Source organism: Sorex araneus, chromosome 4, assembly GCF_027595985.1.
Source record: "Sorex araneus isolate mSorAra2 chromosome 4, mSorAra2.pri, whole genome shotgun sequence".
NCBI classification, from domain to species: Eukaryota; Metazoa; Chordata; class Mammalia; order Eulipotyphla; family Soricidae; genus Sorex; species Sorex araneus.
Window position 1 is genome coordinate 16,045,294 of NC_073305.1, and position 13,052 is coordinate 16,058,345.

General features: G+C 54.5%; 1 protein-coding gene across 3 annotated transcripts in view; it reads right to left on the reverse strand.

Annotated features, from left to right (window-relative positions):
• Nucleotides 1-13,052, reverse strand: part of RFTN1 (raftlin, lipid raft linker 1) — a 215,905-nt gene that overhangs the window by 29,096 nt on the left and 173,757 nt on the right. For all 3 annotated transcript variants that reach the window (XM_055135488.1, XM_055135487.1, XM_055135486.1), the window contains exon 7: nucleotides 1,040-1,155. In XM_055135488.1, the coding sequence (XP_054991463.1) occupies nucleotides 1,040-1,155 (116 nt within the window). The remainder of the gene's footprint in view (nucleotides 1-1,039; nucleotides 1,156-13,052) is intronic.

Here is a 13,052-nt window from a genome sequence, read left to right on the forward strand (position 1 = left end):
TGCAGAGGAGTAATGCCTGTGCATTGCCAGGTATGACCCCCCTCCAAAGCCCCCCCCCCCAAAAAAAAAAAAGATGGGGCCTGATCCCAGATCCCTGATCCTGGGCTTTCCCCCGTCCTGGCATCCAGGCGTTCAGACTTCGGGAAACATTTCTGCCACTGCCGGTTTGGGAGCTCTGTGAGTTTCTGGATGCTCTCTTGCGAGCAGTTCTCTCCACTGCTGCCCAGAGGAAGGTGGTCCCCAGAATCCCTGCACCCCATCTCGTGCCGAGCCCCCCCCCGGCCCCTGGGTTCTCTGCTCCTCCCTGTGAAGTGACAGTTCAGGTTCCTTGCAAAGAGCAGCAGCCGCCCCGGGGTTGGCAGGCCCAGCCCCCCACCCTGTCCCCCCCAGTAACGCCAACTCCGTGTTCTGTGAGAGACTCCTCTAGCGCGCTCGGAAATTCACCCTTCCGTGCGCAAACTCCTGCCTCCTTCCTTCACACCTCAGGTGCCCGGGGACACTCTTCAAGAAAGTCCCTTAGCTGGAGAAACACCTTTGCAAGTGCCCTGGGTCTCCTCCGAGGAGGCCCTCTGCCTCGTGGGCCACGCTTCTCCGAGGCAACCTCAGCACAGAACGTGAAGCCCTCAGTGCGAGACCTAAGCTTGGCCGGCCTCAGTTTCCCCGTCCATGAAAGGCCCCAGGGGACTTACCTGGTAGGCTTCTTGTGAAAAGTGAAGTGTGTGGTGCGCCGCGCTTCCCCTTCCAGACACCGGCTAGAAGGGGCTAGAGGGTCTAACGCTAAACACATGTTCTATCTCCAAGGTCCCTCACGTCCCTTAGGCCTTTCAGTGACGCAGGGATGGAAGAAGAGTCTTACCCGGGAGTGTCACACACACTGGACAGGGAGGGGGAAGTGGGGGCAGGGGTGTGAGGAGAGAGGAGAGAGGGAAGGGGTCTTCCTCCAAGCCCCAGAGCCTCTTGGGGAGAGGAGATACGAGGCCCCCCCAGGTCAGAGCGAGAGGGTCAGACAGAAGCCGCCCGGCTGCCAATCCGCACTTACTTCCAGAACGGTCCATTGTTCCACAACAATAGCATCATAGCCCTGCGTGGTTTTGCTATCTTCTGTGGAAACAGCTTCAAAGATGAAAACTCCATCTGTCAAGCCATGTAAGGAATCTGTGGGAATTAAAAAAAAAAAAAGGAAGAAAAAAAAAAGGAGGGGTATGGTTTCTGGAAACCGTCTGTGTCAGAAGCCGTACAAGCAGCAAAAATTTTCACTGCATTCATTAATAATCCCAATCAGAACATCTTTTCAGCATGTTAATTAAAGAAGGCACACACAACCCCTGAGTCTAGCCCCCTCAGAATGAATGAGACTAATTTACCTCGCCGTTTTGAATAATATCCTTGATTTTATGAGCCCAAATTTCATTGTTAGCAATCACCATCTGATTTCACGCGTTTACCTTCCTCTGCACGCGCCAACGTCAGGAGGCACCAGGGGAGAACGGATTCAGAGGAAAACACAGCCATTTAGCACCGGTTTTCAGGAGAAAACTATATTTAGGTAAAGGAGACTTCTTGGTTTTGGGGTTCTTTGGGGGGAGGTTAGGGGGAGTCGGGACGCCCCAGCTCTGTGCTTGCTGCCAGCTTTCGAGGTGGCGATTCCTGAAGGTGGGGAGATGTGGGCTGCTGGACAGCTGTTGAGGGGGCAGGGCCCCACCAGACTGACCCCGGGAAAGGTTCTGGTGGGCGCTGCTCTCTTCCCGGCACTAGCCCCGAGTTCTGCAGGATTCGGCTGAGGGGCTGGGGACGTGACACTACTGGGCAGCCTGACTCTGCTGAAGGAGCCAAAGGACAGAGACAGGTGTCCTGCCCCCCCACAGCGGGGTGGACGGTCCCCAGATCCCTCAGAGTGCCCAGATCAGAGACTGTGGGAGAGAGGATTGGAATGCAATGAGACCCCCTTTAACAGAGACTCAGCCTTCCCGTCTGTGAAGTGGGTCGCCCGGAAACCCTCCGCCTACCTGGGTCCTTCTGCTACTAATCGCTGCTCCCCGACAGTCCCAACTGAACTGGGCCCCAGGCCTGTCCCTATCCACAGGTCGGGGCTTTAAATTCCCGAGGGACTGAACATGGAGCCTGAACGTGGCACTAAGGGAGGTGACTCTGGTAAACTAAGGTCGGATGGGTGGGTCTAATCCCACAGGACTACAGTTCTTTCTGAAGGGAAGAAGAGAAGTTGGGAGACACTGCAGAGGCGAGGGCACCCAGCTCCCGTTCCATCACGTGGTCCCCCGAGCACTGTCTACTGCAGCTCCAGCAGCCACGAGGACCTGCCCAAGCAGCGTCCCACCACCAGGCCCCTTCCTTTTTCTGTCTTTTCTTGGGGCTGTCAGACACCACATCCGGCTGTGCTTGGGGCTTATTCCTGGCTCTGAAGTTGGGGCCACTCCTGTTGGGGCTAGGGAACAAATGGGGTTCCAGGGATGAGACCCACGTCGGCTGTGTACAAGGCAAGCATCTGGTACTATCCTTCCGGCCTCTCAGGTCCTTTTTTTAAAAAATTTTTTATTAGAGAATCACTGTGAGGTACAGTTACAAACTGATGAACTTTTGTGTTTCCATTTTACTCATACAGTGCTCGTTCACCCATCCCTCCACCAGTGCCCATTCTCCTCCACCAATGATCCCAGTATCCCTCTCATCACCCCCACCCCATCCCCCACTACCCCACCCTGCCTTTGTGGCAGGGCATTCCCTTTTGTTCTCTCTCCTTTGGGGTGTAGTAGTTTGCAATAGAGGAGGTATTGAGTGATCTTCATGTTCAGTCTATAGTCTACTTTCAATTTGCATCTTCCAACCCGAATGGGTCCTCCCGACATCCTTTACTTGGTGTTCCCTTCTCTATCTGAGCTGCCTTTTCCACCAGCGTGTGTGGCCTCTCAGGTCCTTTGACTGAACTGCTGAGTGGCTGGATGAGACTCAACCGGTTGCCCCACCCCACCTCCTGGGCACCTCTTGGAAGGCCCCCCAAAATGGAGGAGGAAGAGAAACTAGGGGATGCAGCAAGTGCCTGCTAGTTGGCAAGAGGTCTGCCCCCGCAAACAAACTTGCCAGCACCTGGATCTAGCACTTCAGTTTCCTGAACAATGAGAAAATAAAGGTCTTGCCCAACCCCTTTAGTCTGGAGTTTTTGCTACAACAGCCTGATTAGAGTGACACATGGAGGATGTCTATTTAGTGATAAACTACTTTGATTTTAGCAGAATAATTTCCATCATCTGACTTCCCCCACTCCCATCCTCCCAGTGAGGGAAGGAAACAGATTCAGGGAGTCACAAAGTCCCCCAAATCACACAGGGGGCCAAGGAACTGCCAGTACTGCGCAAGAGACAGAGACAAGGATGAACACGGACATTTAGAGATTATCTCTCGTCTCTGTCTGCTGACAGCCCTCCCACACCAAATCCGTGTCCATCAGCATAGAAAAAAAAAAACCACAACTGACAGCATAAAGAAATCAATAAAGCAAGGGTTAAAACACTAAAGCAGAGAGTTCAAAGGGCTGAGTGCATGCTGGAGACCTAGGTTTGATCCCCTGCACTTCAGGGTCCCCTGGACACCCCTGGGAGCAAGCCCAGAGCACAGGGGTGAGGGGACTCCCAGGCACCACCAGATCTGACCCCTGAAGGCGCCCCAATACTGAAACTCCATTAGAAAAGGACCGTAGAGAATAATTACCTCATGCATCCTCTTCCTCCCGACAACCACTCACTATGAGGGGGAAAATTCAAATAATAACCGTTTTAATTTCACAGGCAAATGTTGAAAAAGAAACGGTCGCCTCAGGTGAGGATGAAATGAGAACAGGGCTCAGAAAATCCTAACTGCACCTCTTCCATGCTGGGGGCAATCGCATGCGGTCTCGGGAGCCAAAACCAAGTTCATTCTCTTTGACCCAGATATCCTGCCTCTCGTGGTCTCCCCTGAGACGAGAACCCCCAGTGCAGGGCTTCTCTGCCAGCCTCACTGTCAGATTACTTACAAATATCAGCCGGCTCCAAAACCCTCATATCCAGCTACGGGAAAGTTGGGTATGGCGACCCTGTGACTCACCTGTCTGCACTGTGTGTGGAAGCTTCTTTAAGGAGCTTCGGCAACCGTTAAGGAAATACATGACATGCTCCCTGCGGTGATGAGTGGCAGAGCTCAGGATAATTTGGATTTTCCGTGACAGTAAATTATCACTGTTTTATGCGGTGAGGGTAATTTCTGAAACCCGGGGCCCCATGCCTAAGTGTCATCCAATCTGACTAGAAATGCCCAATTTCAAATCCAACCCCTAGAGTTTAATCAAGATCCCCCGCCAGTTTGACTTCCCGTATCAAACTGGCTCCCGTGAAAGGGTGGAGCTTTTCGTGGACTCTGAGAAAAGTTCCCCCAAGTGTGTGTCTGTCATCCCTCTGTCCCCGCCGCCTCTCCCGACAGAGGTGACCGAGCTGTTCCTCCGCTGAATCCCACTGTAAACACTTTGGGGGGGGGAGCGGCGGGGTCCAGTCAGCTTACTTGTAGGGAATCTGTGGGTAGACACCGCTGCCCCCGGGAGCCCCTCAGAATTGAGGGAGGGACCCGAAGCTCCTCACGGAGTCCTTCAACATGTATCAGCACAGCCCACATTCCTCCAGGCTTCTCCCCAAATAGGTCAGATCCAACGCTGCAAGTTTCCCCATGGAAAACAGCCAGGCTCTTTAAATAAACCCATCCCATGCTGGAAGTCTGAGGGCGCCCGATTCTGCATAAACGAGGCAGGCCTCGAGCGACCAGGGCTGTCCTGCAGACAGAAGGCACAGTTGGCCCATCTGGACAACTGCCCGGGGTTGGGGAGGAAGGTGCATGCGGGCAGCAGATGAAGACCTGACCATGTCGGGGGGATGTGGAGGAAGGTCCCGCGCACCACCCTCCTCCCGGCAGCTGCCTCTCACGCCCGCGGTTCTGCTCTTCTGAATCTAAAGTGCTGATTTACCTACTTAACTAAGGAAGCAAGTTCAGAACAGCTGTCAGAAGGTGGTCATCTGAAACAGCGCGAGAGCCAATGAAGCACAGAAAGCAGACAGCTGGGCTTTTCCTCGGGCCCCTTGTTTTGACGGCCCCCGTCCACTCACTCCCCATCTCATTTGCCTCCACGGAGCAGCCTGGAGGTGATGTGCACTGGGCTGGGTATAAATAGTTCCATCATGGAGCGAAGGCACCGGATGGAGGGATGGAGAAAGGTTACGTTGCCCTCCGTGGCTGGGAAACACTCCATTATCGCTGCATTTTTTATGAAAGGGAAGATGCTTCCCTACTGTGCACCGAAAGCCATTTGCCCTGGTAAGTGTATAAATATTTGATGCTGGCCTTTGGGTAAAAGGCCACGGACTGTCCCGAGCTCATGATTCACAAGAAGGATGTGGGGAAGGGAGATTTACCCGATCATCCCCAGAGGGAAATTCTGCAAGGCAAGTGCTTCCCCTGAGGTCTCGGGGACAGTTAGACTGTGGAGCTACAGGCTCCCCCCGCCCCGGGGCTGGGCATCCACGTCCAGGCTCAACATGCACATGGGACAGTGCTCAGGGCGGGGGACTTTGTGGGACCAAAACAAGGTGGTACATGCTCTTTTATTTGGGGGAGGAGGGGTGGGCCACACCAGGCTGTACTTAGGGATGACTCCTGGCTCTGTGCTCAGGACTCACTCCTGGCTCTGTGCTCAGGGCTCACTCCAGGTTCTGTGCTCAATGCTCACTCCTGGCTCTGTGCTCAAGGCTCACTCCTGGCTCTGTGCTCAGGGCTCACTCCTGGCTCTGTGTTCAAGGCTCACTCCAGGTTCTGTGCTTAGGGATCACACCCAGTGGTGCAGTAGCAGGGACTGAACTGGGACAGGCACGTGCAAGGCAAGCACCTTATCTCTTCTGCAATTCCTCTGGTCCCATTTTCCTTGATTGCTGTTGTTGTTTTCTTCCGGGGTTACACTCAACAGGGCTCCAGGCTTACTCCTGACTCTGTCTCAGGGATCTCTTCTTGTGGGCCTAGGCCACCATATGGGGTGCTGGGGATCAAAGTGCATGTAGGACAAGCACTGCCCCCGCTGTACTATGGCTCTGGTCCTTCCTTTTTTGTTTTTTCTTTTTTCAATATATTTTAACTCTAATATCACTGTTAAGGGCTGGAGCAATAGCACAGCGGGTAGGGCGTTTGCCTTGCACGCGGCTGACCTGGTTCGATTCCTCTGTCCCTCTCAGAGAGCCCGGCAAGCTACCGAGAGTATCTCGCCTGCACAGCAGAGCCTGGCAAGCTACCCGTGGCGTATTCAATATGCCAAAAACAGTAACAGCAAGTCTCACAATGGAGACATTACTGGTGCCCACTCGGGCAAATCGATGAGCAATGGGATGACAGTGATACAGTGCTCACGGTTAAATATTAAGTATTCTTTAGAAAGATTGATATGTATAAATTATTTACATTTTGAATAAATCCCTATATAACAGACTTGTTTGCAACAGTTATCTTTGTGAATCATTTTGACATATACTATTACTTTAAATATAAAATCTGAATAATTTATTGTTTCTCTAAAAATTTGAAGAATTTTCATTCTGTGCTTTGGTTACCTTGACTGTGCTTAAAATAATTTGAAAATTCTGTCAGATGATTTCATTTTTCTAAGGAAATGTATTTATAATTAATAGAGATTGTTGGACTGGAGCGATAGCACAGAGGGTAGGGTGTTTGCCTTGCATGTGGCTGACCCGGGTTCGATTCCTCCATCCCTCTCAGAGAGCCGGCAAGCTACTGAGAGTATCTCAGCCGCATGGCAGAGCCTGGCAAGCTACCCGTGGCGTATTTGATATGCCAGAAACAGTAATAAGTCTCACAATGGAGACATTACTGGTGCCCGCTCGAGCAAATGGATGAACAACGGGACGACAGTGCTTTTCAATGTTAGATTGGACTAAGCTGTCCATACTGGGGTTGCTGGCCTCACTACTCTTCTTTCTCCCCATACTGCACGGTGCCCTCAGCACCATCGTGGGCCCAGGATTGGCACCTACCAGTGGCACAGCCACAAGGGCGAATGTGGTCCTACTAAAGTGTAGCCCTCTGACTACAGTCAGTGTGGGACAGAGGTGCAGCCCTGCTCCCCATCACGCCGCAGTGAACCCACTGATGCCAGCACGGAAAGGCAAGCGCTGCTGCTCAGAGGGCTGGTCTGTTTGCGCCGAGCCCGCAGGAGCTCTCCCGGCAGATGCTCTGAGTGTGGCTTCCCTCCTGCGTGCTCGGTGCCAACAGGCCAGCCCTCTGAGCCTGCCCTCTGCAGCAGGGGTCACCACTCTGAATGTGGGGGTGTCGCATAAGGCTGGGCAGCAGGACTGCAGGCTCCCCGGCCAACACTCAGTTCCAAACCAACCTCACTGAGCATCCTGGCCGCTCCGAAGCGGAAGCTGGGTCTGGTGGCACGAGGCCCAAAAGTCCTGGAGATGCCGTGTTCCGTGAGAACCACTAGCGCCCTCTTCTTCCCCCTGCCCATCCCACCCCCGGCCCTCCAGCTGTAGATTCCTGCAGATGCAAGACCCCAACATCGGTTTCTCACGTCACCAGCGCTCCTGGGCGTCACCCTGAAACCTTTCTCAGTCCCTCCTGTACACGGCTTGGCCCCAGCACCTTGCAGGTCTGTCTGTGTAAGGATGGCACCTCCTTGCGCTGTGTGAGATCGGGACATCTTCACAGGTGCTCCTGGCACACACAAGGCACTGGAGCCTGGGCTCTGGGCCAGCAAGGGTGGGATAAAGGCTAAGTGCTATTTGGGTTGAGCCAAGACCAGAATCTTCTCAGAGGAGAGGGCCAGAGGGGGCCAGGGAGGGCAGGAGAGGGCAGGAGCAGGCAGGAGAGAACCAGGGAGGGCAGGAGAGGGTCAGGGAGGGCAGGCGAGGGCCGTGGAGGGCAGGAGAGGGTCAGGCTTCAGAGACTGGCCTGGCACATGGCCAGCCTGGCCTCAATCCCCAGTACCACTGGGTATGGTGCACCCTCCCCCAAACACATACAGGCTGGGCAGGAATGGAGGGACGTGCAGGCAGCCAGTGTCTCTGGGGTGATCATCGCTCAGGCTCAATGTTCTCTGTCTGCACATGCGTGTTCTATGGAGGCCGCAGAACTCAACGCCACTTTAGGGGGAGCAGAAACGGAGAAATGAGATCAATGAGGCACGTGCCACCAGGGCAGGAGCACTGAGGACAGGCCCCTGGGTGGGAAGGGGCTGTTCTCTCCGGGTGAGAGACAGGAGCACGTGTGGGCCCGTAGTGCGGCCGTGGCTGGGCCTGGGGAGCCGACACTTGGTGCTTGGGTCCCTGCTGAAGGCCTGAGGACATGGAATATGGCAGATAAAGGTGACAAGAGGAGGGTGTGGGGAGGGTAGTGGAGGGAGGCAGAGGGAAGAGGTAGAGGGGGGAGGGGAGGGGAATGGTGAGTGGGGAAGGGGGTAGGAGGGGAGAGGATAGGGAAGGCAAGGGAGGTGGGCAGAGGGAAGGGGAGAGGAGGTGAGGAGGTGGGGAAAGGGAGGGGCTGAGGCAGCCCTGCTCCCTGGCCTCCCCTGAGCCCCAGTGCTGTGCACCCCGGCCAACAGCAGAGCAGAGCACCCCCTTCTGGCCTCTCCCACCCTCTAGACATACAGACCAGGACATTCCCTCACTGGCCAGAGTGTGTCCATGGGCCCATCCGTCCTGCAGAGTGACCAGCTCCCCGACTCGGGAACTTGCCATTCCCCCAGGGGACCCCAGAGTGCCCCTCCTGAGGGCCTCACCTTTGTCGGCCCCTGGCCCTCTCCCCCTCCCCCCGCCCATACCTGCCCTCTGCGGCCACTGTCACACTCCTCGCAGGACTGCAATGGCCAGAGCTCCTGCCTCAGTGTCCACAGGCGTCACACAGTGCCACCAACAGTGCCTGCTTCCCTAGCTGTCCCTTGTCACCAAGGTTATGAGTCACCCGGGAGCTCATGCGGGCCCCTGAGTCCAGAGCAGCTGATCAAATGTGAGGACAAGCTCCCTGACCGGGGTGGGGGAGGGGGGTAAAGTCTCGAAAACAGAAGCTAAAGTTTTTGGGGAGAATTTGGGGGCCACATCGGTGATGCTCCGGGGTTACTCCTGGCTCTGCACTCAGGAACTACTCCTGGTGGTGTTCGCGGTTCTGAGCATCAAACCCGATTGGCCACGTGCAAGGCAAGGACCCTGCCTGCTGAACTATCACTCCTGGTCTTTTTTTTTTTTTCTTTTTGGGTCACACCAAGCAATGCACAGGGGTTACTTCTGGCTTTGAACTCAGGAATTACTCCTGGTGGTGCTCAGGGACTATTTGGGATGCTGGGAATTGAACCTGGGTCGGCCGTGTGCAAGGCAAACGCCCTACCCGCTGTGCTATCATTCCAGCCCCAGAAGCTGGAGTCTTAACTGGGTAATTCAAGCTACTGTGTCATGTCACTGAGTCTGTGGGGCAACCTTCAAGGCTGCAGAAAGACTGTGACATACAAATCACGTCAGAGTAGGAGCTGCGGCCCCTCCAGGTGGCACAGTCTTCAAAGCCTTGCTGTGGTTTATCGTAAGGTCACTATCAGAAATAGTCTCCTCCGATCAGCATATTAGCAAGTTTTCTTAATTCCGGAAACGTATGTATGTCCATAGCATCCCCAGCCACAAGACAGGCTTTTCCTGGGGCAGAGATACCCTGACTCAGTGAAGTGCCACCCACATCACATGACCCCCCCATCAGAAACCTCAAAGTGAAATCGTGTTTGCACTCGGCAATATTTGAATTCATTGTGTTTGGAGGATCCCGCAGCCATGCTGGACTCTGGACAGGGCCTCCATACACGGGGATGTCCCCGCCCGCAGCGCTGGCCATGCAGGCATTTGTCCTGCTCTGTTCCAGACAGGGAGGTCAATGTCACACCACGAGGGCCATGGGTGCCCCAAGCAGCATTGCCAAGACTGGACAATTCTGAAGTAACAACCACCATGAGCTGGGAGTCTGGTGAGAGAATGGGTCAGGGGGCTAGGAGGTCAGCCTGGGTTTCCATGGCCACCAGAACCAGAGCCGAGGAAGGACATGGTGAACTTCCAGGGCGCTCTCCTGGGGCTCAGCCTGATGTTCGGGTAGAAGAAAGTGCTTCCTTTTGAGGTTTTACCTTTTTCTGGTAGGGGTGGGGGCAAATGACCAGCAACTGCCAGCAGAGCTGCTCTCCCAGGCCTCTATGTACGTCATTACGATGTTGCTAAGGAGGCCAGAGAGATAGTACAGCACGCAGGACACTTGCCTTGCATGTGGCCCATCTGGGTTTGATCCCCAGCACCACACGTGGTCCCCTGAAGGCAGAGTCAGGAGTAAGCCCTGAGCACAGGTGAGTGCTTAAAAAGAAACGTTGCAGGGTCGGAGCGATCATACAGTGGGGAGGGCGTTTGCCTTGCACGAAGCCAACCCAGGTTCAATCCCTGGCATCCCATATAGTCTCCTGAGCACCACTGAGAGTGATTCCTGAGTGCAGAGTCATGAGTAACCTCTGAGCATTGCCGGATGTGACCCAAAAAGCAAAAAAAAAAAAAGTTGCTACCAGAGACCAAAGACCAAAGTCCAGAGGGTACAATGTGTGCCGTGCACCTACTTTGTCTTGGGAGGGTCACACTCTGTGGTGCTCAGAGCCAGATCCTGGCTCTGTGCTCTTGAATCATTCCCCGAGTCCTTGGTGCTGGAGAGTGAATTCGGGTTGGCTGCACGTGAGGCAAGTGCCTTTGCACCCAGTTTGACCCCGGCACCAGATGGTCTCCCCAAATGGCATCCTTCTCCTGGTTGGCCAAGAATTGCAAGCTAGGTCCCCTGAGCACAGTTTAGGAGATTAAAAAGAAAGCCAGAGAGATAGTTCCAGATGAAGGCACTTGCCTTGCATGTGCAGAACCCAGTTTAAGCTCCAATGCAGGATCTCCTGAGCACACCAGGAGTGAGCCCTGAGCACAGGACCAGGAATAGCCCCCGAGGACCCCCAAAGAGTCACCCACTCGCCCCAATTAGGGAAGCTCTCAACAGGTGGGAAAAAAATTAAAGATGATACAACTATGTACCCTTCCCCCAGGGAGAGATGGAAAACTGCACATAGGCTGAGAGAGAGCCTCTATGAGCACTGGGAAGAGATCAAAACAGCCATGTGGCCCGGCCACACCCTACAGCTGCTGCCAGGGGCTGTCTGCACCGGCCCAAGCATGCACAGCCACTGGGCTTTCGCGGGAAGCCAGTGACCTGTCCCTTCGCAAGCTAGTCGGGAAGTCGGTCAGGAAACTGGAAGACGGTGTCGCTCCATCATTCCATCAGCCACCCTGGGCTCTTTCGATCAATGAACATTCCAAGCATCGGAAAGTTTGGCTCGTCAGTCGCCCTGGCCACTTTCCAAAGATTCAGCACCAGGCTGGTGGCTCCCATATTGGAGAGCAGAGACAGAGAATGTCCCCCTAAAGGCAGAAACTTCTGCTGGACAGCACCACTGCAGGTGCCACCTGCCTTGCCAGTCATCCGTCCCCTCTCCTGTACCGTGCCAGCTGCCGCCCTCTGATCATTCGGCCCTTCATTCCACTCAGATCACCAGAACTAAACCTGGTGCTGTATCAGAGTCCAAGGCCTGGGGGGACGTGAAGGAGGTCCGTGTGGCTCTAAGACCACTGTATTTTTTTTACCCCCATTTTAAAATTTTTTTAATGAAACACCATAAGATTCAATTACAGACTTACACACTTTCGTGATAACATTTCAGTCATATAATGATCGAGTACCCATCCCTCCACCAGTGCCCATTCTCCACCACCAATGTTCCTAGTGTCCCTCCCGCCACCCCTACCCCGTCTCACCCCCACCCCACCCTCGCTGCCTCTGTCACAGGCACATTCCCTTTTACTCTCTTCCCTTTGGCGTGTTATGGTTTGCAATACAGGTAACAAGTGGCCATCACGTCAGGTCTATAGTCTACTTTCATCACGCATCACCCATCCTGGGCGGGCCCTCCAAGCATCCTTTGCTTGGTGTTCCCTTCTCTACCCGAGCTGCCCTTTCCCCTAGCACGTGAGGCCGGCTTCCAAGTTGTGGAGGAATCCTCCTGGTCCTTATCTCTACTATCCTTGGGTGTTAGTCTCCAATCCTGTTACTTTATATTCCACAGAGGAGTGCAGTAAGACCACTGTCTTCATCTTAAAAGTTGGCTACAAAGAAAACAGAACACACACAAATGCTGTTCCTGACTCCACTGATTTGTGGAGAGAAACCGCGCAACCCCCAAGCCACGAGGCTGGCGATGCCCCCTGCCAGGTCTTGCTGGGATCAGCAAGTTCGGTGTTGCCACTTCCTTAGGAATCCTGCAGCTGCCAGCCCTCAGGAGCCACGCGCGCTGGCATGCTGGCCCCGCTCCTCTCTCTCTCTGCTTCCAGACCGACTCTGTGCACCTTGGTGTGAACCCAGAGCTCTTTCTTCACTTGGCACTCCAGCCCACGCTGGGGTGGGGACGGTGGGGGGGGGACGACGCTCTGCCTTCCTACCGCCGGCGGGCGCGATGCCTCGGTGTGAGCCCCGGGAGAGAACCCATAATTGGGGAGGGAGTCCTGGGGAGCCACGAGACCCAGAAACAGTGCGCGTCCCCGTGGAGCCTGCAGAAACCAGGCTGTTCAATTCGCTTCTCTGCTGTTAATTCCAAGGTGCTGCTACTGCGACTTCAAACTGTAATAGTGTCTACAAACAATTTGCACTTTCCGAGAGGCACGGTCCCAGGGGGTAATTAACTAACCCAGGGAACCATCTCTCTAAAAGCCTTTAAAAGCAACAGAGATTGAGGCCACCATCCCAGGAAACAGAGAAATCCTCCCCCTCCGCTCCCCCCCACCCCCAACCTCTCTTCCTCTGCGGTTTCAGAAGCTACCTGGCTGGACGCTTAGGCTTGGCACGAGCCCTAGGTCGTGCGCCTGGTGGGAAGTTCCTCAAGAGGTCTTGATTCGACAGCAAACACGGGCTAC